Source organism: Cololabis saira, chromosome 6 (genome assembly GCF_033807715.1).
Source record: "Cololabis saira isolate AMF1-May2022 chromosome 6, fColSai1.1, whole genome shotgun sequence".
NCBI lineage: Eukaryota > Metazoa > Chordata > Actinopteri > Beloniformes > Belonidae > Cololabis > Cololabis saira.
The window spans coordinates 37935309-37956993 of NC_084592.1; the positions used below are offsets into that span (position 1 = coordinate 37935309).

Here is a 21685-nt window from a genome sequence, read left to right on the forward strand (position 1 = left end):
GCTATTTTTCTTTAAAAATAAAGATAAAATATTTGAAACAATTTATTCCATTGTCTTTTGTAGTTTTACCAAAAAAATTGAAATCGAAATCGAAAATCGGGTTTTCAGAGAAAAAAATCGGGATTTTTTTTTTTGTCCAAAATCGCCCAGCCCTAGGTTCGTCCCACCCCTGTAGTACCTTTTCTCGGCCCTGCTGTGTGTGAATGGCACAGGAGGTGTAACGGTGTAATATTTTGTTCGCTAGCTGTGCCGCCCCTTCACTTAGCTTGGAGAAAAAGTTACTCAGTGAGCCGTGCTGACATGCTTAATAATCTGGAAGACCACCCACCAACTCAAGCCTGGCTAGCGTATCCCAGATACATTAGGCGCCAGTTGCTGACCGTGGGACCATCTTTAGATCATAGAAACTCTAAAGTTTCATGAAAGTACACACTGGGAAGAAAATATTGCACCAATCAGTTTGAAACGAAGAACCTTCTGGATGGCAGATGAAGTATCTTAATAAATGAATAAGAAGAAGCCCAGTTGCCTTGATTCAAATCTTTGAGATTTACCATGAGCTGGATGACTGAACGTCTTCAGTATCGTCTTGACAAAGGCGTTTCTATCGGCTGGTAAGAAATGTAAGGAAATGTTTGAATGCTTTCAAGAGTCATTTTGTTTCTCTGACATGTTTACGCTTCCTTTGTAATGAATACTGCAAAACATTTGATGTCTTAATGATAAAAGTTCCTTATAATATGTTCTATAAAAGAGCATTTCATGTAAACCCCCAGTGTTCAAATACAATCTTCTGTGTGATTAATTTGCAATAAATCTGACCTTTTTTTCTTTTAGATAAATGTCTCAGTTTTGGAATCGGATAGCAATAATGCTAAGTCATTTTGCCTGGCAGTCAGATAGAACTCGACTGCAGCTGTTTTTATGATGATTTGAATGTGTGTCTGATTTCAAACTGTCGTTGTTCCACTCAGCCTTCTCTAGCTCAACCATCACAGTGGAGGAGGAAACCCAGCAGTCATACTACACCGGCTTAACATTACCAGACAAAACCAAAATGCTTGAACTCAAACCAGAGACCAAACACTTCTCCAGCAGTTTGGAGAGGAAAAAAGAAAAGCCGGTTTTCCTCAGCGAACTTTCTCCGTCAACTGTGACTGCGGGAGAAACGGCTATGTTTACTGTTAAGGTGTCCGCTTTCCCCAAACCGTCCGTTCAGTGGTTCCACAATGGCCAAAGTCTGACGAGTTCGTCTGCGTTTGCTTTCATTCATGAACAGGATGAGTATAGTTTGGTCATTAACAAAGTACGGCGGGAATATGAGGGGGAGTACTCCTGCACAGTTAGCAACAGGTTCGGCCAGTCGACCTGCACTTCTTATCTGCACGTTCAGCTGAAGGAACCAGAAAGGGAGGAGAGGGTTGATGGAACAGTGTTTGTACCAACTGGAAACCCCCCCAAATTCACAACAACTATACAGTCTCTTGAGGTTTTGGAGGGAGGTCAGTGTTTTTTCAGGTACGCCGTGACTGGAGATCCTCTCCCTGAGCTTCAGTGGCTTAAAGGTAGCTTCCACATTCAGCCAAGTGGGTTCTGTATCATGGTAAACAACCAGGATGGATCAGGCTTTATCAACATTAAAGGTGTCAAACAAGAGCATGGTGGCCTCTACACCTGTAGGGCCACCAACCAATATGGGGAAGACTCTTGCTCTGCTGAGCTGTTTGTTATAAGTGAGAAAGCTCAAGAAAAGCCCCAGTTAGTTAAAAAATCTAAAGGTCTTAAGATATCCATGACTGAACAAACCAGAGAATCCAGATTATACGAGGAAAGAAGCCGGTCCGAGCAGATGATTTACACCATTAGCACTGAAGACCGGCAAATTATTCCCAGCGAGGAGGTGGGAATTATCAATAAGCTTGATATCTCAGCCGCCACGCTTCACCGAGAGCAGCTTACCCACCAGGCAGCAGTACTGCAGTCACATGAAATACAGGAGAGGGTTTCTTTGGCTCCGCCCCATCCACCAGAGTTCTCAGCTGTTCCTGCAAAGCAGCTTCACATGGCGACTTTCTTATCTTCAGTCCAGGAGAGACAGAAGATCACAGAGCAGCACGCTGAGCAAATTCTCAGTCCTGAGGTAGTTGAGCCTGAATTAACTGAGCAGCAGCAGTCCAGGGTCATGTCAGCCGTGTCTGAGGAGGTTCTGTCACTCACCACGGTGAGAGCCGAGTCTTTGACGGACCAGACTCCAGAGCAGGTTAAGACCACGACTGAGCCCCGGCAGCTTGTTAGCAGCCACCAAGTTGAATCAGCTCGACCCATCGTCGATGAAAAGTCAGGTCCTGTGAGCAGGCCAGAAGCAGAAAAGAGTTTCAGGGTCACAGAGGGGACGAAGATTTTATACTCAGCTCAGTCTGAAAGCCAACTGCTGCTGACAGAAACCCATCCCGAGTCTCTGCCAGCTCTGGACTCAGCTATAAAACCCTCGGTTGAAAAAGAACAACCTAAACCAGTGTTAGCGCCAGTGAGCGAAACCAAAGTGACTCTAACCAAAGAAAAGACATTTGAAATACAGAGACCAGGGAAGGAAAGCATCAGCCCATGCAAAGACAGGGTGTGTAAGTTAGCTGTAACTAATGAAGAGAAGTACAACATCCAGGCTGAACAAACAGGACAGGTGCCACCTCTAGGAGTGTCTGTTTGTCTGCAGCCTCAGAGTGAGGGAAAACAACTTCTTAACCTGCAGGTTATCAGCGATCAGGAAGTTTTACAGTCTGAGGGCAAGTTGGCCAGTGAAAGGCCGTCTGCAGAGCAAGCAGAAGTGAGCAAGAGTCCAGTTTTGCTGCATTCAGTGACTCAAGAGGAGCAGAGGACTGTGGTTTGCGAAGCAACTTCAGACTTGGCAGAAAAGACTGATTCTATCTCTGTTCAACCAAAGAAAGAGCAACCACAAGCGAAGTACCTTCAGACTGTCCATTCTTTGTCAGTTTTACCGAAGGAGGGTCTACTTTCTACCACAAAACCAGACCAACAGGTGGCAGTTCAGAAGCAGGAAAAGGCCAGAAGCCATGCCGTTACCTCAGAGATGAGAAGGGAGATCACAGCAGATTATCACAAAGACCTAGACGTGTCTCTGGACGGCGTTAAGTCGCAGATAAGAATAGAGGCAAAGTCTCCCAGCATCCTACCTGTGTCATCCCAGCCCCTCCAGCTGCCGAAGGAGGCTCCCTTGTCTACGAACTTCAAGCAGCAGCGAGCGCTAATGCAGAGAGAGGATAACTGGGACAACAAGCAGTCTTTGAACGTCACAGACACTCAGATTCTGGAGGAGGGTCACACCACTAGTCTTGAAAGTGATAAGACATTCAAGCCTGAAATCAAAATTGAGCCCAAGATCCCCAAAAAGCCAGTTTTCATAGAAGAGAAGGCGGTTGCCACTGAAAGCTGCACCGTCTTAGAAGCTGCTGAGCAGGATTTTGCAGTCCACATCCAAGAGGGGCAGTCGGTCCGACAGTCGGTAATGCTTGAAGAGAAATGTGTCATTAGGGGAGAGCAATCACGTGAAATACATAAATCTGAGAGCTCAACTGTCAGCGTTAAGACGCAGACTAAAGGGGTTATGTTTGTCCATGAGTCCCAGGATTCTCAGACTCTACCTAAAGAACTCAACTTTATCATTCACATCCCCAAGCCAACAAGTCTGAATGTTCGACGTCAGCTGCGGGATGCTCTTCAGTCAGCCGTGGCGAGCGATCAGCCAGTGTTATTGGCCGACGTTGTAGGCGCATTAGAGACAGTCGAGATACAGGAAGTCAAAATGCAGAGAGAGCCTAAACGGGCCACCTATACTTACCTTGTCACATCCCCAGGTGCCCCTCTGGAGATCACGCTGTCCTTTGAGGGGGAATATCCTCAGACAGCTGACCTCAGGTCTGAGCTTCAGGTAGCGCTCAGTGCTATGGTGTTCCAGGAGCAGCACGGTCTTTCATCAGAGCAGCCAGGCCTGTTGCAGACTGATAAACCTCAGAGAGCACTGGTGAGCTCAGCGTCCTCCAAAGGGGTGCTGTCATCTGTGGTGGACACTGTGGTGGTAGCAGAGAATGTGGTTGGGTTTCCTCCATCTGTTCCTCAGTCTGCAGTCGTCAAAACTGAAGTCAGAGCTTCCCTCCAAGGTGCAACAGTTCAGAGTCGCACCGAGGTCCATGAATCTAAGGAGGTGAGGTGGAGAGAAACCAGAGAAGAGTACCTTTCAGAGGCAGTCATGATCAGTGAGTCCTCTGACAGCCTGAATGATTGTCCTGCCGTCATTGATTCTTTGGAGGATGTTTGTGCTGAGGAAAACGGCGAGGCTGTTTTTACTGCCACCATTAAGTATGTCACCAGAGTTAACTGGTTTTTCAATGGTCAATTGGTGAAATCTGGCAAAGAGTTCAAGTGTTCTAAACAACAAGACACGTACACACTTGTTATCACTAAAGTTGATAAGGAGAAGCATCAAGGCGAATATGTCTGTGAGGCCGAAAATGAAGCTGGCAAGACTACGACGTCTTCGAGACTCACTGTGGTCTCAAAAGGTTTGATGATGGCCAGTTCTTTGATATCATCATCAACTAACTTCACAACTTCCGGATTTGAAATTCTCTTGTCTCGAAACCTCAATCAGCCATAACTTTCAAATTCTCTATCTGCATCTGCATATTTCAAAAAGTAAATTTGGAGCTCCTCTCGGCTCATCCATCACTCCACAAACATATCACTCTCATGTCCATTCCTCTTTCCTTCCAAGGAATCACCTTTGACTTCATGTCTTCATACACCTATCACTTCTCAACCTGGTCCATACTCTGCTTGCATGTTCTTCTTCCTTCTCTTATAGCAGAATCCCTGATCATCACATCCTCAACCTAACCCTTATGCACCTTTCCTCCCTCACAGTCATCACAGGATGAGTTTGTATGAGTCAGTCATCATGCCCGGGTCACCACACTGTGTTTTTCATTAGAAAATTGTACTTTTATGTTTCCATTGTAGCTTCTACTGTGCGTTTACTCTTTCTTTGTCTTTAATTTCCCTCCACAGTGAAACCTGTGTTCAGAAACAGAATTGTTCCACTGGAGGTCAACATTGACAGACCTGTCATGTTTGAATGTGATGTTGAAGATGCTCCAAACGTGAGCTTCAAGTGGTCCAAAGATGGACACCCCATCAAAGAGAGCAATAAGTACAGGATTATCAGTCGCTTCCATGCTTCCTCCCTGGAGGTTCTTAGCCCAACAAAGGAGGACAGCGGTGAATACACCTGCAAGGCATCCAATCAGCATGGCAGTGACGAATGCACTGCCTCTCTCAGCGTGACAGGTAGGAATGACGCATGTTTCCTTCGTTCTCCCTGTTTGACATTGGATCTATTTTAAGATTTTATGTCCAATCTGATTTTGTTGGAGGTTCTCTCTGGACTGTCGTTGGTGTCTGAGATTTTAAGTTTCTTAATTGTGAATACTGGTTTGATGTTATCTAAGTGGTAAATGTTGGCTAAGGTGATATACTTCATGGTCTTCATGTTTCCACTAACATGTTTGTTTGTGCTTTTTTTCTTAATCCTTGTAGAGCAATTCCCTCCCGTTTTTATAACTAAACCTGAGCCCCAGACAGTGTATGTTGGAAAGAGGGCAGTGATACAGAGTGTAATCGGAGGATCTGCTCCTCTGAATGTTGTCTGGCTCAAAGACAACTGGGCTTTGCCCAAAGAGCCAGAGCACTACCACACCTATTGCGAAAAGAATAAGCACACTCTTGAAATTGCCGATCTTCGGGCAGATGACGGGGGGCTTTATGTGTGCCAGGTGTCTAATAACGTTGGGACGGCTGAGTGCAGCGCAGAGCTGCATGTTATCGATAAACCCAACTTTGTAAAGCCCCTGGGCTCAGTTGCCGCTGTGGTCGGAGCTCCTCTGCACCTGGAATGTCAGGTGGATGAGGACACTGGAGTAACTGTCACCTGGACCAGAGATGGTAAAAAAGTCCACCAGTCTCCAGACTGTAAACTGTCTTTTGAGGATAAGACAGTTAATCTTGAAATCCTAAAGACCACACTGAAAGATTGTGGAAACTATGTGTGTAAGGTGGCAAATGAAGCGGGAAGTGCATCCTGCTCCACTTCGGTTAAAGTACAAGGTAAGACCTGCCTCATTAACTTTGATGCTCTTTGAAGTGTTTTAACCTCTTGCAAATCTGCTGAAATGAAAATGAAAGCAGTTTGATTCTGTAGCAGCTGGAGTCTCAGATAAAAGCATCACCCAAGTTGTTAACCATTTCTTTTCAATTGCTGGGTTGGAATATTTACCTGGCATCTTTTCAATAATGGCTCTTACTAACCACAAACCTCTCCAGAACCACCAGTCTTCACAAAGAGGCTGGAAGCTACCACAGTTTGGAAGAAAGGCAGCACTGCACGGTTACAGTGCAACATCAAAGGATCCCCTGAGCTTCACACAACCTGGTTCTTCAACAACAGCAAGCTGCTGGCCGGCGGTAGATATGCCATTGGTCTGAAGGATGGTCTCGCTTCCCTTGAGATAAGCGATGTCACATTGAGTGACAGCGGAAACTACAGTTGTGAGGTTCTCAATGAGTCTGGGTGTGAAAGTTGCAGCACTAAAGTAATAGTGAAAGGTGTGCAGATTTTGGCAATTTTTGTAGGAAACCAAATGTTCAACCAAAGAATTTGTCTGACTGAACTATATGCTCCCCATTAGAACCTCCATCCTTCAAGAAGGATTTACCCTCGGTAGAGGGAGTCAGAGGATCGGTCACTGTGCTGGAGCTTGAGATTGAAGGCTCTTCTCCATTTGATGTGGCGTGGAAAAAGAATAGGAAACACTTGTCTGCAGATAAAAAGTACAGAGTGTTGTCACAGGGGTCGCTGACATCTCTGGAGATCCGCTCATTAGAGAGCGCTGATGTTGGCGAATATGAATGTGTTGTATCAAATGAGGTTGGGTCGGTGATCTCAAAGACGGTGGTTAAAAAGAAAGGTTAGTATAATTTAAATAGAAGAACAAACTAAAGCTTTTTTTGTTTAAAACCATAATAGAAATCGTCTGACAGAGTGGGTTTTGGTACAAGGTATGTACAATCTCAGATGAACAAGATGCAAAATTTTTTATTGTCTCATCTTTTTTAGCAAAAATTGGGACAAAAAGAAATAAATATTGTGGACAATGCTATGAATCGCCATGATTCAGCTTGTTAATTTCTCATTTAGCAGTTCCAGGTAGTATTCTATCAGTCCAACGTTGTTGGGCAGAAGTTTTGACCTACATTTTTTAAAGACATCCACCATGGTCAGCCAAACCCCTTTCATCTCTCATAAAATGGGTCTGGCACCCTTCCCACTCACCGGCATATCCGCCATATGACGAGTACAAGAGCACTCCAAAATAGCCACCGAAAATAGCTGCAGATTCTTGCTGATAACACTTCAGTGTTGATCAGTGTGTTGCAGCAAATGGCCCTCTGAGATTTAAATTAAACTGAATTCATTTCGTATAGTGTAGCTTAACAGTTAACGTCATCCCAAACCAGTCCAACTATATTCCAATTCATTCCCTTTAATAAGCTCCTCTGAATGTTCCAGATCATCAAGCAGCCAAAAACATAAGGGCGTACTTGATATGGCCCACATTGTTTATTTTCATTTTGGCTTCTTTTTTGTTAAATAAAGAGTGGCATATTGAAGAAAGTTATATGTATTATACTGTATGTAGTGCTTGCTGAATGCTGAGACCCACTATGGCCTGGTGATTTTTATTATATTTTTACACTTATAGTAGGGCTGTTCGATTAATCGATTTTAAATCGTAATCGCGGTTATGTAATTAGAACGATGTTAAAACGTGAAAATCGTAAAATCGATTTAAAAAAAAAAAAAAAAAAAAAAAATTTTTTTTTTTTTTTTTTAACCTTGTCTGCACACATATTAATGATTGATACCATATTAATGATTGATGGAAATACCTCTCAATACCTGCAACAAGTGTCCCATCGGAGAGGCTCTTTAGTACAGGAGGGGGCGTTGTAACATGCCACCGGCCACCCTCCAGCCAGATGCGGTAGCTGCTCGTGTTCCTTGCAAAAAACTTGCAAATGTGAATATCAAATGTAATGACTGACATTACACACCTCTACCTCCTTCATGGGTTGCATTATTATTTAGCATGCAAAGACCCAGTTTAGTTTAATTAGAAAATGTCTTGTTTTATTTAATTGGAAATATAACTTACTGTATGTTTGCAAGTGCTGATTTGCTGATTTTTTTTTCAGAGATAAAACTTTATATTTTATTATATTTTTTAAAACTTTTTTTCAACTTATTTTACAGAGTTTTGCACTTTATTCATTCATTTTTGGTTTAATAAGAGCAAAGTTTGCACTTAAAGCCCAATGGGGCAAATGTTCAATAAAAAAACAGCATATTTGAAATAATTTCTTTGCCTTTTGTCAATTCACAAAATAATCGTAATCGAAAATCGGATTTTGAGAGAAAAAAATCGAGATTTTATTTTTGGGCAAAATCGAACAGCCCTAACTTATAGACACAGTTCTCTTATCCTATGCTGTGTTTTTCATCATTGACGGTGTTATTTCAGAGCCACCCATGTTCTCAAAGAGGATTGAGAGTGCCACGGCCGTTCTGGGGAATGCAGTGAAATTGCAGGGTGTCTTGAAAGGCTCCGCTCCCATTTCTATCAAATGGATGAAAGACTCTGAGCTGCTTAGAGAAGACGATCCAAATGTCACAATGACCTTTGCGAACAATGTCGCTAGCATTTCCTTCTCATCTGTTGACATCAAGCATGACGGCAAGTACACCTGCCTCGCGGAAAACGAGGCGGGGCAGCAGAAATGTGAGGCTGTCCTGACTGTTCAAGGTTAGAACACATTATTTATTTTAGTTGAAACATTTCCAAAGTTCACGCATGTGTGCGCATCAAGTCTAAAGCTCACGTTGTGTTTTAGAACCTGCTAAGATCTTAGAGAAAGCCGCCTCCATCAGCGTGACTGCAGGCGAGTCAGCCATGTTGGCGTGCCTGATTTCTGGAAGCCCTGAACTCAAAGTGAAATGGTTCAAGGATGGCAAGGAGATGATCAGTGGCCGTAAATATAAAATAACTCTAAAGGAGAACACGGCCGCTCTAAAGATTCTTGCTGTGGATGGCAAAGATGCTTCGGAGTACAAGATGGAGGTGTCCAATAAAGTCGGAAAAGACCAGTGTACCTGTTCAGTCACGGTTTTAGGTTAGTTTTAGCCAGAAATACACGAGTAAATGATTATCGATCGGGCCTTTGATAACAGTTATGCATCTTGGTTTTCCCATACACAGACCGCGCGGTTCCGCCATCCTTCACCAGAACTCTAAAGAAAATGGATGGAACTGTTGGTAGTAATGTTACCTTGGAGTGCAGAGTTGCTGGGTCTCAGCCAATGGCTGTTTCTTGGTTCAAAGACAGTAAAGAAATTCACATAAGTGATAAATATCAGCTCGAGTTCAGAGAGAGTGCAGCCTCTTTGACCATAACAGGCCTGGACCAAAGCGACGGAGGATCTTACATATGCCGGGCCTCTAACGTTGCCGGAGAAAAAGAAACCAGCGGCACTGTGTCCGTCAAAGGTCAGCAGAGCTGAACTTCCAGAGATAATACAGGAAACTGGCACCAAATGATCGATAGCCTTTGAACATGCATGCTCTTTCTCTTTCCAAATAACAACAGAATCTCCGGTCTTCACTGTGAAACCCGAGTCACAGGATGTTTCACCAGGATCAAATGTTGTGATCAAATCAGCCTTCACTGGATCAACTCCTCTGGCGGTTAAATGGTTCAGAGAGGAAAAGGAGATCTTCACAGGGGGAAAGTATTTTGTTAAGAAAGACTCCTCCTCAAGCTCCTTGGAGCTTAATTCAGTGAAACCCAGTGACTCCGCTAAGTACACCTGCCAAGTATCCAATGACGCCGGGAAGGTGGACTGCACCGCGGTCCTTTTTGTAAAAGGTGCAGTTTCCTTCTCTCTTCTGAAAAACTGTTCTTCCTTCCCTCAACAGCTTCTCTTGACCTATGTTGTGACTGTTAATTTACAGAAGCCCCCACATTTACGATGAAGCCTGAGCCTTCACAGCTGCTAAAAACTGAACAGCCGCTGAAACTGTCCTGCAAAGTGCAGGGAACTCCTGTAATTTCCATCAAGTGGTTTAAAAATGGCTCAGAGGTTGTTTCGGACCACAGACACACAATGTTCTTTGACAACTCAATAGCGACTCTGGAGATAGAGAGCTGCTCTGTTGAGGACAGTGGAGAATTTGTCTGTGTGGCGTCCAGCGAGGCCGGCAGAGACCAGTGCAGCAGCTCGGTAGCAGTGAAAGGTCAGTTTGCTCTCCACTCTTTTTCTTCTTAACTGAAGACTTTCAGCTGTGTGTCTTCGAGTGGTTAAAAGTGGTATGTGGTCGAAAAGAGAAGAAAGACGATTCCTGTGGACCACGCATCATCAGAGGACCACTGACCCTTCAGACCTTCACTCTTGAAGTATCATTTGTAATCTTTTTTGTTTTTATAGCTCCTCCAGTGTTTTTGAGACCTTTTGAATCAACTGAGCTTCTGACAGGGTCAGATATTACCCTGAAAGGAACCATCTCAGGTTCTGCTCCATTTGAAATAAGCTGGTTCCTCAATGAAAAGCTCATCACAAGCAACAAAAGGCATAAAATCAGTGTTGAAAAAGACACGATTACTCTTCAGATTTCAAACTGCGAGTTTGGAGATGCTGGGACGTACCGCTGTGTTGTTGCAAACGATGTTGGGGAGACCTCTTGCTCATGCCAGATCTCTTTCAAAGGTCAGTCAAAGCAGCTTCTTGTGCCGTCGCCTCAGTGTCCCATGCTGCATGTTGTCCAGTTGCACACATTGCCATTCACTTGTGATCTTCTCCTACTAGAACCACCATCATTTGTTCAAAGATTAGAGGACATGTCCTGCATGGTGGGCTCTGAAATCTCTATGAGTTGCATGTTGTCTGGATCACTTCCTATGACTTTCCTCTGGATCAAAGACGACCGTGAGCTCAGAGAAGATGAGCATGTTGAGATGTCCTGCGAAACCAAGAGTGCAGTGTTGAATTTGAAAAATGCTCAATTATCACACTGTGGAAAATATGTGTGTAAGGCACAGAACAAAGCTGGGACTCAGAGCTGTGCCGCTGTGCTCATGGTGACAGGTTTGTTAGACTTTTGTTGCTCTTCTTTGTCTCAGCTGCTGTTGCTTCTGCTTATGTCCAGCTTAAAGCTTCTTTAACACAGTGAACTGTGGTTTCAGCTACTTTTTTTGTTATCGCATACCAGGCAAGTGTCAGAACACGTCAGGGGATATAGTGCAAAGCAGTTCTCAGGCTCCAGATCACTCAAGTCCAGATGGACGAAGGAAGGAAAAGAGCACACATCACGTCAGAGAGGGAAAAATGATTAAATCTGCTAAAATCTTTAGTGAGGTCAACCACAAGATTTCAGATTTATACTGAAGCATCAGTTACTGTTTTTAAATTCTTGTCATGAAACTTGTCATGTACTAGATCAAACTATAAAATTAGCTTTGAAAGGGAAAAAAAGGGTCTGATTCAAAAATGTTGTTTCTGATCAGCTTCCATCATCAGTGCTTTTAGTTCAAGGCTTTGTAAAAGAAGCATTTGGTTTAACCCACCAAAAGATTGTCCACGCACTTTTCAAAAACCTGACTCCGAGATCGGTTTGGCTGGATCAAAAGGTTTCGTTTTGATGAATATCACCAAACTAGCTTAAAGGTAACTTTAGTGTGATTTCCTTTGCTATTTCAGAGCCTCCTTCATTTGTTGAAGAACTGTTGTCCCTTGAAGTTTGTCAAGGTTCCACCGCGGTGTTCGATTTCAAAGTAGCAGGAAGCGGTCCCTTTAAGGTTACATGGTTCAAAGATGAAAGGACAATCAAAGCCAGCAAAAAATACATTATTGATGACAAATATGTGGGCTTGAAAATCCAGGATTGCAGAGTGGAAGACACCGGTACTTATCATTGTCAGGCAGCCAATGAGGTTGGAAGCTGTTCTGGCTCTGCAGTATTGTCTCTGAAAGGTTAGTTTTATTGATCAATTTAGAGACGTTGATATTTGGGCCAAATCCCATTTCTGTCGTTTAGCTCTTTGCCAACACCTTTCCCCAAACCAGTACGTTTTTGGTGCAGCCTTTCCCCTAGTCAGTCCTTTGTGGTACGATGTATGGTACCATGTTAATTTCATTATATGATTGCAATTATGCAGTGTAATAAACTCTTTTGTACTTGTATGTTAGCATTACAACATTTGCAGGGGGTGGAGATGTTCAGTGACTAAAGTTATATATTTTCAACTCAGACATGAATTGTTTCCTTTTTTAGACTGTCATATCATATTGTAAGCTAAACCTCAACCTGCCCATCTTGTGGTTGTGTTTTCTAAATATTCTTCCATTAAAATTGTAGTTCTGAAAACTCTCCATTTGGAGAACTGGGTAGCTCTTTGCCTTAGTCCCCCCTTATCCTAAAGAGACAGCATCACCCCTCGTGTGAACAAGCATGGGTAGAGCTCAGGGTAGAAATGGGATTGGACCTAGGTCATACCACACTTAACACTTCACATTACAGAAACTGTTTTCTCTCTATTAGTCCCTCCAACATTTGTTCAGAAGATAGAAAATCTCTGCACTATCCTGGGAGATCCTGCAGTCTTTAACTGCTCTGTGGAAGGTTCAATGCCGCTGTTTGTGCAATGGCAAAAAGACGAAACCTGGATCCCGATGGATTCAAATATAGAGAGAACTTTTGAGGACAAAGAAGCGACTCTCAGAATACCTGCTTGCGATGCAGCTCACAGAGGGAAATACACCTGCCATGTTGTAAACGAGGCAGGCCAGAGCACATGTTTTGCCACTCTTACTGTGCAAGGTACTTCAACAGTGCAAAACTTCTGTCTAACATTAATGCTAGCTCTGACTGCAGTAACACACACTCACCTCTCTCTGTTGTAGAACCACCTAAGATCCTTGAGAGGCCAGAGGTGGTCAAAGTGACTTGTGGTGATCCAGTTAGGCTTGAGCTTAGGGTAGCTGGTACTCCTCAGCTAAATGTAACATGGACCAAAGATGGTAAAACACTCCAATCAAGCAGAAAACATCATCTGTACTACGAGAACAACCTTGTCAGCCTTAAAATACAGTCGTCTCAGCAGGAGGACAGTGGAGAGTACCTGGTCAAACTAAAAAACTCTATTGGGACATGTAGCTCTAAAGTCATGCTGATTGTTTTAGGTTTGTAAAACATTCGCCAATTCTAGGTAGAACAAACATTTTATGTTTTAGTTGTTTTTTCCTTTGACTGATAATAATATTGTTTGAAACAGATGAGGCAGTTCCTCCCACATTCATTAAGAAGCTACCAAACATCCAAGCTGTTATGGGTTCAGTGGTTACGATGGAGTGTAAAGTAATTGGTTCCCTCCCATTATCTGTTGAATGGAGCAAAGGGAAAAGAAAGATCACCAAGAGCTCAATGTACCGTCTTCTGCATGTTGAAAACTCAGTGTCACTGGAGTTAAAACTGACTGACAGCAGTGATACAGGAGAATATTCCTGTAAAGTTACCAACGAAGCAGGCAGCTGTGTGTGCAGCGGTGTTCTCACAGCTAAAGGTTAGCCTTCAGATTTTATGAAAAATTAAAACAAGAGACTGTTAGGCAGGTATCATAATCATTTTTCTGTGTGGGTTTTAGTGCCACCAAGATTTGTAGCTGGGCTCGAGTCTCAGGCTGTTGTTCCAAAGTCTGCTGTACTCTTCAGAAGTGTCTTTGAGGGGACGCCACCATTTACGGTGAAATGGTTCAAGGATGACGTCGAACTCATCACTGGACCCTCATGTACACTTAGACTGGATAAATATTCTTCTTCTGTAGAGCTCAACTCAGTGGGGACTCTGCAGAGTGGAGTTTATTCTTGCCAAATTAGCAACGAAGCAGGCGCGATGACAAGTGCAGCAGAGTTGTTGGTGAAAGGTTGGACTCCTCTTTTTTTGTCCAGTACCATCACCACTCATTCTTTTTTCTTCATTTTCACAGCTCTTCTCTCTTCATTTTATGCCATTTATTCTCTTCCCAAGAATATCAATGTTGTCTTTACAGTCACTTTCCACCTGTCATGGCATCCAGTCAACTGTCAACATCCTCCTTCCATCACAATGATGCACAAGTCTTTTTTTATGCTGATGATAATAACTTATTCTTTGACTTCACAGAACCTCCTCAGTTTATCCTGAAACTGCCCCCCACTACCTTTGTCAAGCAGTTTGAAAGACACTGTTTTGAATGTGGTGTCAACAATGCACAGTCCTTGAAAATGTGCTGGTACAAAAATGGCCAAAAGATAACAGACGGAGGCAACTATAAAACAATGTTTGTTGACTTGACTGCATACCTGCAGCTGCACTCCACAACGTCTGAGGATAACGGTGTCTACATGTGTGAGGTTCATAATGACGCTGGCAGTGCAACCTGCAGCACAACCCTTACAGTTCAAGGTCAGCTGAACATTGATCTTGGCTTCGCCTTTGTTTATTGATTTACGCAATCTGAAATTGAGTAGAATGACAGAGAAGGAATGGATATACCTGTCATGTGGATTTTAAAGTTATTGCTTTTCTTTGGTTTTTGTGGTTGCTATTGGAACCCTTGTTTGAAAACTTGAACAAGGAATCATTTAATTCCAGTCTTCGAGGGTGGTGGATTAGCCTAGCCCAGCCTGGTCTAGCCTAGCCTAGCGTTCACTCCACAAAACTTCTTTCTCTTGAAATGGGTCTGATACCCCTCCCATTCAGAGCCATCTCCATTGATACAGAAAGTATACAACCACGCAAAGGTGGGATTCACGAGAAGACTCATACAAGAATGTCTAAGCGTCACTTCTTGTATCAACCGCGATGGCATCCAGAAGTAGTTTCTTCTGTGTTCGGTGGTACTGTTCCTTGCAAATAAAAGCCAAATCCAGAGGAACCAGGCAGATTTTTTGCATTGAAGAGGAAACACTTAAGGATAGGATGGCCAGGCTAGTGTAGCGTGAGTCTAGGTGGTATCTCCCTTCAAAGCCTTTTGGTCACTTTTGAATAAGTGACAGAGAAAATTCTTCACAGTTTTTCAATATTAACTTTTAATGAACCTATGGATGAATACCCCTAGCTGATCTTTAGTATGACCCTCAAACAGATGCTATATACAGTGGAAATGCTCACCTGACATGTCGCAATGAATATTACTTCTGCTAATACACTGAAATATATTTTTCAGAGCCCCCATCCTTTATCAAAACTCCAAGCCAGGTGGAGCAAATCAAGGGAAGAGATGTCAGTCTGCACTGTGAGATTAATGGCACTCCACCTTTTGAGGTCAATTGGTACAAAGATAAAAGACCCCTGAAAGAAAGTGATAAATACAAGTTAGCCAACGTTGGCAGCTCTGCCACGCTTCATGTAATGAAAGTGGAGCAAGATGATGGTGGTCTTTATGAGTGCAGAGTGTCAAACAGTGTAGGAAGTGACCTTTGCCACTCTACCATTACCCTAAAAGGTTTGTTCAAAGTCCTGGCTTTTTCAGAGCTTGATATATGTTCAATCTCTTCCTTGGATTTACCATTTTCCATCACTATTCAGAACTACCAGCATTTGTCCAGAAACTCATCGACCAGTCTGTGAGAGTTGGAGAGCAGCTGACTCTGACAGCTAGGGTTAAAGGCTCTGAGCCCTTGACTGTGACCTGGGTCCAGGACAAAGATCACATTCTCAGAGACAGTGACAACAGAAGGATCATCTTTGAGAACAATGTAGTCACTCTTACAGTACCCATGGCTGACTTAACCACAGGTGGTAAATACACTTGCCAGCTGAAAAACGACTTTGGAGTGGCGGAGTCTGTCTCCCAAGTGACCGTTTTAGGTTTGTAGAACCCAAGAGGTGCTTGTACTGTCAATGAGACAACAAATGTTTGTTTAGTGTAGCTTAAGCCTTTGTTCCCGCAATTTTAGAACCTGCTTCTGTCGTGGAAAGCCCTGATTCGATGAGCGTGACGTCAGGAGAAGACGCGTCTCTTGAAGTCAGAGTATCTGGTTCACCAGAACTAAAAACAAAGTGGTTCAAGGATAACAAAGAGCTAACTGCTGGTGCCAAACATCAGATGTCCTTCAAAAACAAGGTTGCCATCCTGAAGATTTGGTCTGCAGACAAAGCAGATGCTGGGCAATATAAACTCGATGTTACAAATCCCATTGGCACAGCCTCATCCAAAACTAACCTCTCTGTCTCAGGTCGGTAAACTAGCAACAATGCTATTTGTTTATTTTATGATAAAACGTAATCCTTTTAGCAGGACGCTCAGAAATTCCTCATCAGCTGTCGTTCTTATACAATAGATAAGTTGATTCCACCAAGTTTCATAAGGAAGCTGAGAGACACTCAGCTAGTTGTGGGTAAACCTGGGGAGATGGAGTGCAAAGTTACCGGAACTTCTCCATTAACAACTTCCTGGTTCCACAACAGCCAGGAGATCAAAAGTGGTCCAAACTATGACATCAGCTGCATGGACAGCAAATGCACATTAAGAGTTACTACAGTCAAGATGTCAGATTCTGGCAAGTACACATGTAAAGCAGTGAATGCTGCAGGAGCCTCTGAGACGAGTGCTTTGATGAATGTAACAGGTCAGTAAACGGGAAGGACGTTTGCGTGTCACAGGACCAGGTAATTACAGAGAGTTGATATTTTATCTTACAACATATCTTTTTTATTTGAAACCAGAGCCTCCATCTTTTGTGGCTATGCCTGAAGCCAAAGAAACATTACCTGGCAAAAATGTGACTTTCACAGCCAAAGTGAAAGGAAGCAGCCCCGTGACAATCAAATGGTTCAGGGGAGCCAAGGAAATGCAGCATGGAAGAGGCTGCGAGATTTCTTTGAAGGACGAAGTTGCCACTTTGGTCCTTCACCGAGTTGACGAGTTCCACACAGGAGAGTACACCTGTGAGATCATTAACAATGCAGGAAAAGAAAGCTGTCCAGTTTATCTGCTCGTGAAAGGTTTGTCAGCAATGTAGTCTTCTTTTTAACATTGTGTTCTCTCCTGGAAGTCCACCATGTCAAACTGATGAAGGAATCTCTCTGAACCAGTACACTTTGTGAAGAAGATGAAGAACATTTTTGCTGTTGATCATCTACAGGCAGCTTTCATGTGTTTGTGTGAACTGGACAAACTAAAGATTGTCAATCTGAGTACCGTATAAGTGCATTATCAAGACTACAGAAAGGTCTTCAACAGTGGCCAACAAGACACTGTTGGAGAATTTCTTGTCAAGTTTTAAATGCCAGTAGCTCTGAATCTTCCAGGTTAGGGTTATATATGACAAACTTGGACTTGTCTACTCAGTAGTTCACCCTTGGGACATTTGGCTCAGGAGAGCATGCTTTAGAGACATTGAAGATCTTCAGTTCAGTCTTTCTGATGTTGTAGTATAGTCTTTCTGGAGCCCACAAATCTGCAGAAAATGTTTTCAAGGAGGCTTTTCCTTGCAAAATCAACCACAATCTGAAGTTAGAAAAAAGCTGCATTCTTGCATAGAGGCGTAGCATTTCGAAGACACAACTTGGAGTTGTAGTTTTTTTCCTCCTTCATTATCACTCATCATTATCGCTGATGTTTCTGGGACACTGTGACATCTCAAGTCCTCTAATCCATCCTCTAAAAACAAAAAAAGGCATAACAAAATCCCATTGTGCATATACTGAGCTGGTGGTAGGTGGCTCAGTTGGTAGAGCCCATGACCCTGAAGGTCAGTGTTTTGATCCGTAGTTCCTCCTGTGTCCACCAAAGTGTCCTTGGGCAAGACACTGAATCCCCAGTTGCTCCTGGTTGTCAGGCATGTATGGCAGCTCCGTGTGAGTGTGTGTGTGTGTGTGTGTGTGTGTGGGTGAACGTCTACAGTGTAAAGCGCTTTGGGGCTGTGAGGGTTACACCCTGGACAGGTCACCAGTCCATTGCAGGGCCACATATAAACACACAACCATGCACACCATCACACTCACACCTCCGGGCAATTTAGAATCACCAATTAACCTAATATGCATGTTTTTGGACTGTGGGAGGAAGCCGGAGTAACCGGAGGCAACCCACACAAGCATGGGGAGAACATGCAAACTCCACACAGAAAAACCCTGCCGGGCCTGGGACCTTCTTGCTGTGAGGCAACAGTGCTAACCACTAAGCCACCGTGCTGCCCACATCAGATATATATTGAGAAAAGCCCTAGGTCAGTGGTCCCCAACCTTTTCTGTACCGCAGACCGGTTTAATGTCTGACAATATTTTCACGGCCCAATCTAAAGGTGTAGGTGATAAAAACTAAATAAAATGACCGGCATTAAAAACTGTGGTATTTTCGCTATAGTAGTAGTAGTAATAATAATAATAATAATAATAATAATAATAATAATAATAAAACATATTTTTTGAAGAAATAAAATGAAATAATGGAAATTGTAAATTACCTATAATATCAGTGTTTCTATAAATGTGTTTTTATGTTTGTTTTCTCATTAACGTTATTTAAAGCCAGGCTTTTATTTTATTGTTATATATTAAGTACTATTTTGAAGGCGTCTCACCGAGACCTCGTAAACATCCGGCGCTTCGGACTTTAACGGTAAAAGTTTAACGGCAGTAGAAAGTGTGTCTGAAAGACTAAACTAGTGTCGGGAATGCTAAAGTGGAGCCTAACTGACACAAAAAGCACCTGCTGATGAGGATTTGTCCAAATTTTATACCGTATTTATGTCCAGCTTGAGTTTGGTCGCTCATGTATTGTGGTAGCTTTATTGCCAACCGAGCGAGCAGCTGCGTCGGTATGTATTTAAGTTAAACTTATATGAATGTAGAAAGACTAACTATTTTATTTTATTTTATTCCTTTATAGCTCTTACGGTGTGTTTGCAGTGTATTTACATTCAAGGAATAAAAACATTGTGAACCATCAGTTTGAGAGTCATCCATAATCAGTCGGGATTCTACAGAAATTATTTTTTAATTAAAAAAAAAAAAAAAAAAAAAAAAAAAATTTCTCCGTGCGGCCCGGTACTAAATGACCCACGGCCCGGTACCGGGCCGCGGCCCGGGGGTTGGGGACCACTGCCCTAGGTAACTGCCCCTCAATGTAGTAATTCACAAACTGGCTGAACGGTCTGGGACATGAAATCACTAACAGCCCTGTCGCTTCTCTGGACCAGCAAAATTCGTTAATAATCTCGGTAATGTGTCATATTGCCTTGGTGAGCCACTAACTCTGACTTGGGAGTAATCTGGCTCTCAGCGAGTCAACATGTGCTTGTTGAAGAACGGCGAGCCTTATCTGGGCTTCAGGTCAGAACTTCTTCAGAACCACCAGTTCCTTGTGCGCTCTGGAAGTCCTCATTAGCGACAGAGGCAATGCAGTTGGGGTGTACGCTTGCTGTGATGCTTATGTTGTTCACAAAATGACTGAAAAAGGTTGAACATCATCGTGGATGGACTCTGCACTGATACAGAAAGCAGCTTTGTCCCACTCACACACTTGTTGTTACATTTGTGGTACAAACATTTCAGAGCGTTGTTTTTGTCTGATATTCACCCACAATTTCCAATGTGCAAAGAGAATGAATACAATAGAAGTGTCTGAGATCATGTCTTTACTCATCATTGTGGTCAGAAGACACTGGAGACACTGGTTGGAAAAACTGGAGATGGAGAAGTGTTTGTTCGAATAGTGGGTGTTCTGTATTTTTAACTCTTGTGTTGTTTATTGTTTTTCATTGTCTCATGTTTAATCGTGGTGTTTTCTCTGGTGATGCGTTAAAAAGCCCAGTGGCCTTTTCAACGATGCTCAGATTTCTCACGTCAGAACACACCCTGATTTTCTATACTCTCTCTCCCAACAAACAGAACAGAAAATCCCTCCAACCTTCACCAAGAAACCCTCCGTGTCCATGGAGGATGCGATTGGCAAGACGATAAAGATGGAGGGTCGGGTGGCTGGCTCACAGCCACTGACCATCACGTGGTACAAGGACGACAACGAGATCCATGCATCTCCTAAATATGACATCACCTTCAAGAACACCATGGCCGGGCTACATGTCAGAGACTCTGTAGATTCTGACAAAGGTCTTTACATCTGTGAGGCTTCCAATGAAGCAGGAAAAGCTTCATACCAGGTCACACTCACAATTTCAGGTAAGGACTGTTGATCTGGACTTTGTCTGTTTTTTGTCTGAGTTTTGTCAGATGTCCATATGGATGCAGACGACACAATCCAAGCCTCTGCAGAAGTTTAACATGAGCTTGCTGCATCTTTAGTCAAGTCATGAACATGTACACAAAAGTTGAGCATGTTTCAGGCAGTTTTTTATCTGGCCAAGATTGTAGGATCAAATGCAAAGACCTGCTAATCCAGTTTCTTTTAACATTACTGCCAAAGACTGAAAACATGTCTCCAAAGCCCAGTTCAACATGTTAATATTTGGAACACTTACCTCTTAACCACCACTTCTTTGGAAACAGGCCAGCCTCCTAAATTTGATCAGCCTCTGAAGCCAGTGACAGTGAACGAGGGTGAGAAGCTGAACCTCAAATGCCACGTCAGTGGCACTCCTCCTTTGACCATCCAGTGGATGAAGGATCGGAAGGAGCTTAAGTCCAGTGATGACTTCAAAATCACGTTTGACCATGGGATGGCTTGCCTTGAGATCAGCCCAGTGTCAACCATAGATGCTGGGGATTACCTCTGCAAGGCCACCAATGATAATGGCACTGACTTCTGCAAGTCAAAGGTCACTGTCAAAGGTAATTTCGTCCATTTGTGATCCTTGTGAACATTTTGGCTTAGTGTTGAAGCTTACTGAAGTCTTTGTATGTTGCATTTAAAGTCATCAAAAGACCTGGACAATTGTCAGGATGGTTAAGTTAAGCTATGAATGGCTCACAGTTGCACTCACTCTCACAATCTATTTTCAGAAAAGACAAAGGCTGGAGAACCTGCCGCCCAGCATGCAGGTGCTGGAGCTGCCCCAGTCAAAAAGCTGGACAACCTGTTCTTCATCGAGGAACCCAGAGGAATGTCTGTAGTAGAGAGTAAGGATGGCTCTTGAGATGCAACATTCCATTCAAAGAAAAAACATTTGCTCAGTTTTGTCTTCATTTTTGTAATCTCTCTTTTTCAGAGGAAACCGCAACCTTCATTGCCAAGATTGGAGGTGAACCAATCCCCAGCGTGAAGTGGATGAAGGGCAAATGGAGACAGATCACCCCCGGTGGTCGTATTGCCATCGTACACAAGGGCCAGGATGCCAAAATGGAGATCAGAGATGTGACCAAGTCCGACGCTGGTCTCTACAGATGTGTTGCCACCAACAAACATGGAGAAATCGAGTGCGGTGCAGAGATGGAGGTCACCAAAAAGGAGGAAATTGAGGAAACTGGAGACATAAGGCCAATACTCAAGAAGTAAGAGATGAAACTGATTTCTATATTTTGGTCTAAAAGATCTGATGTGATTTATGCAAAACAAAACA

The 21685-nt window shown here is 43.2% G+C and overlaps 1 protein-coding gene across 1 annotated transcript in view; it reads left to right on the plus strand.

The window, feature by feature from the left end:
• The window catches only part of ttn.1 (titin, tandem duplicate 1), a 217208-nt gene that overhangs the window by 47364 nt on the left and 148159 nt on the right, over positions 1–21685 (plus strand). The window contains exons 44-71 of the mRNA XM_061722950.1: positions 975–4577; positions 5083–5361; positions 5611–6177; positions 6394–6675; positions 6759–7037; positions 8652–8933; positions 9022–9300; positions 9387–9674; positions 9775–10053; positions 10140–10421; positions 10613–10891; positions 10991–11297; positions 11394–11506; positions 11882–12154; positions 12723–13001; positions 13085–13363; positions 13456–13743; positions 13825–14103; positions 14343–14624; positions 15388–15666; positions 15750–16031; positions 16121–16399; positions 16505–16792; positions 16890–17168; positions 20058–20348; positions 20676–20957; positions 21129–21245; positions 21335–21617. Coding sequence (XP_061578934.1) covers positions 975–4577; positions 5083–5361; positions 5611–6177; positions 6394–6675; positions 6759–7037; positions 8652–8933; positions 9022–9300; positions 9387–9674; positions 9775–10053; positions 10140–10421; positions 10613–10891; positions 10991–11297; positions 11394–11506; positions 11882–12154; positions 12723–13001; positions 13085–13363; positions 13456–13743; positions 13825–14103; positions 14343–14624; positions 15388–15666; positions 15750–16031; positions 16121–16399; positions 16505–16792; positions 16890–17168; positions 20058–20348; positions 20676–20957; positions 21129–21245; positions 21335–21617 — 11179 coding nt within the window. The remainder of the gene's footprint in view (positions 1–974; positions 4578–5082; positions 5362–5610; positions 6178–6393; positions 6676–6758; positions 7038–8651; positions 8934–9021; positions 9301–9386; positions 9675–9774; positions 10054–10139; positions 10422–10612; positions 10892–10990; positions 11298–11393; positions 11507–11881; positions 12155–12722; positions 13002–13084; positions 13364–13455; positions 13744–13824; positions 14104–14342; positions 14625–15387; positions 15667–15749; positions 16032–16120; positions 16400–16504; positions 16793–16889; positions 17169–20057; positions 20349–20675; positions 20958–21128; positions 21246–21334; positions 21618–21685) is intronic.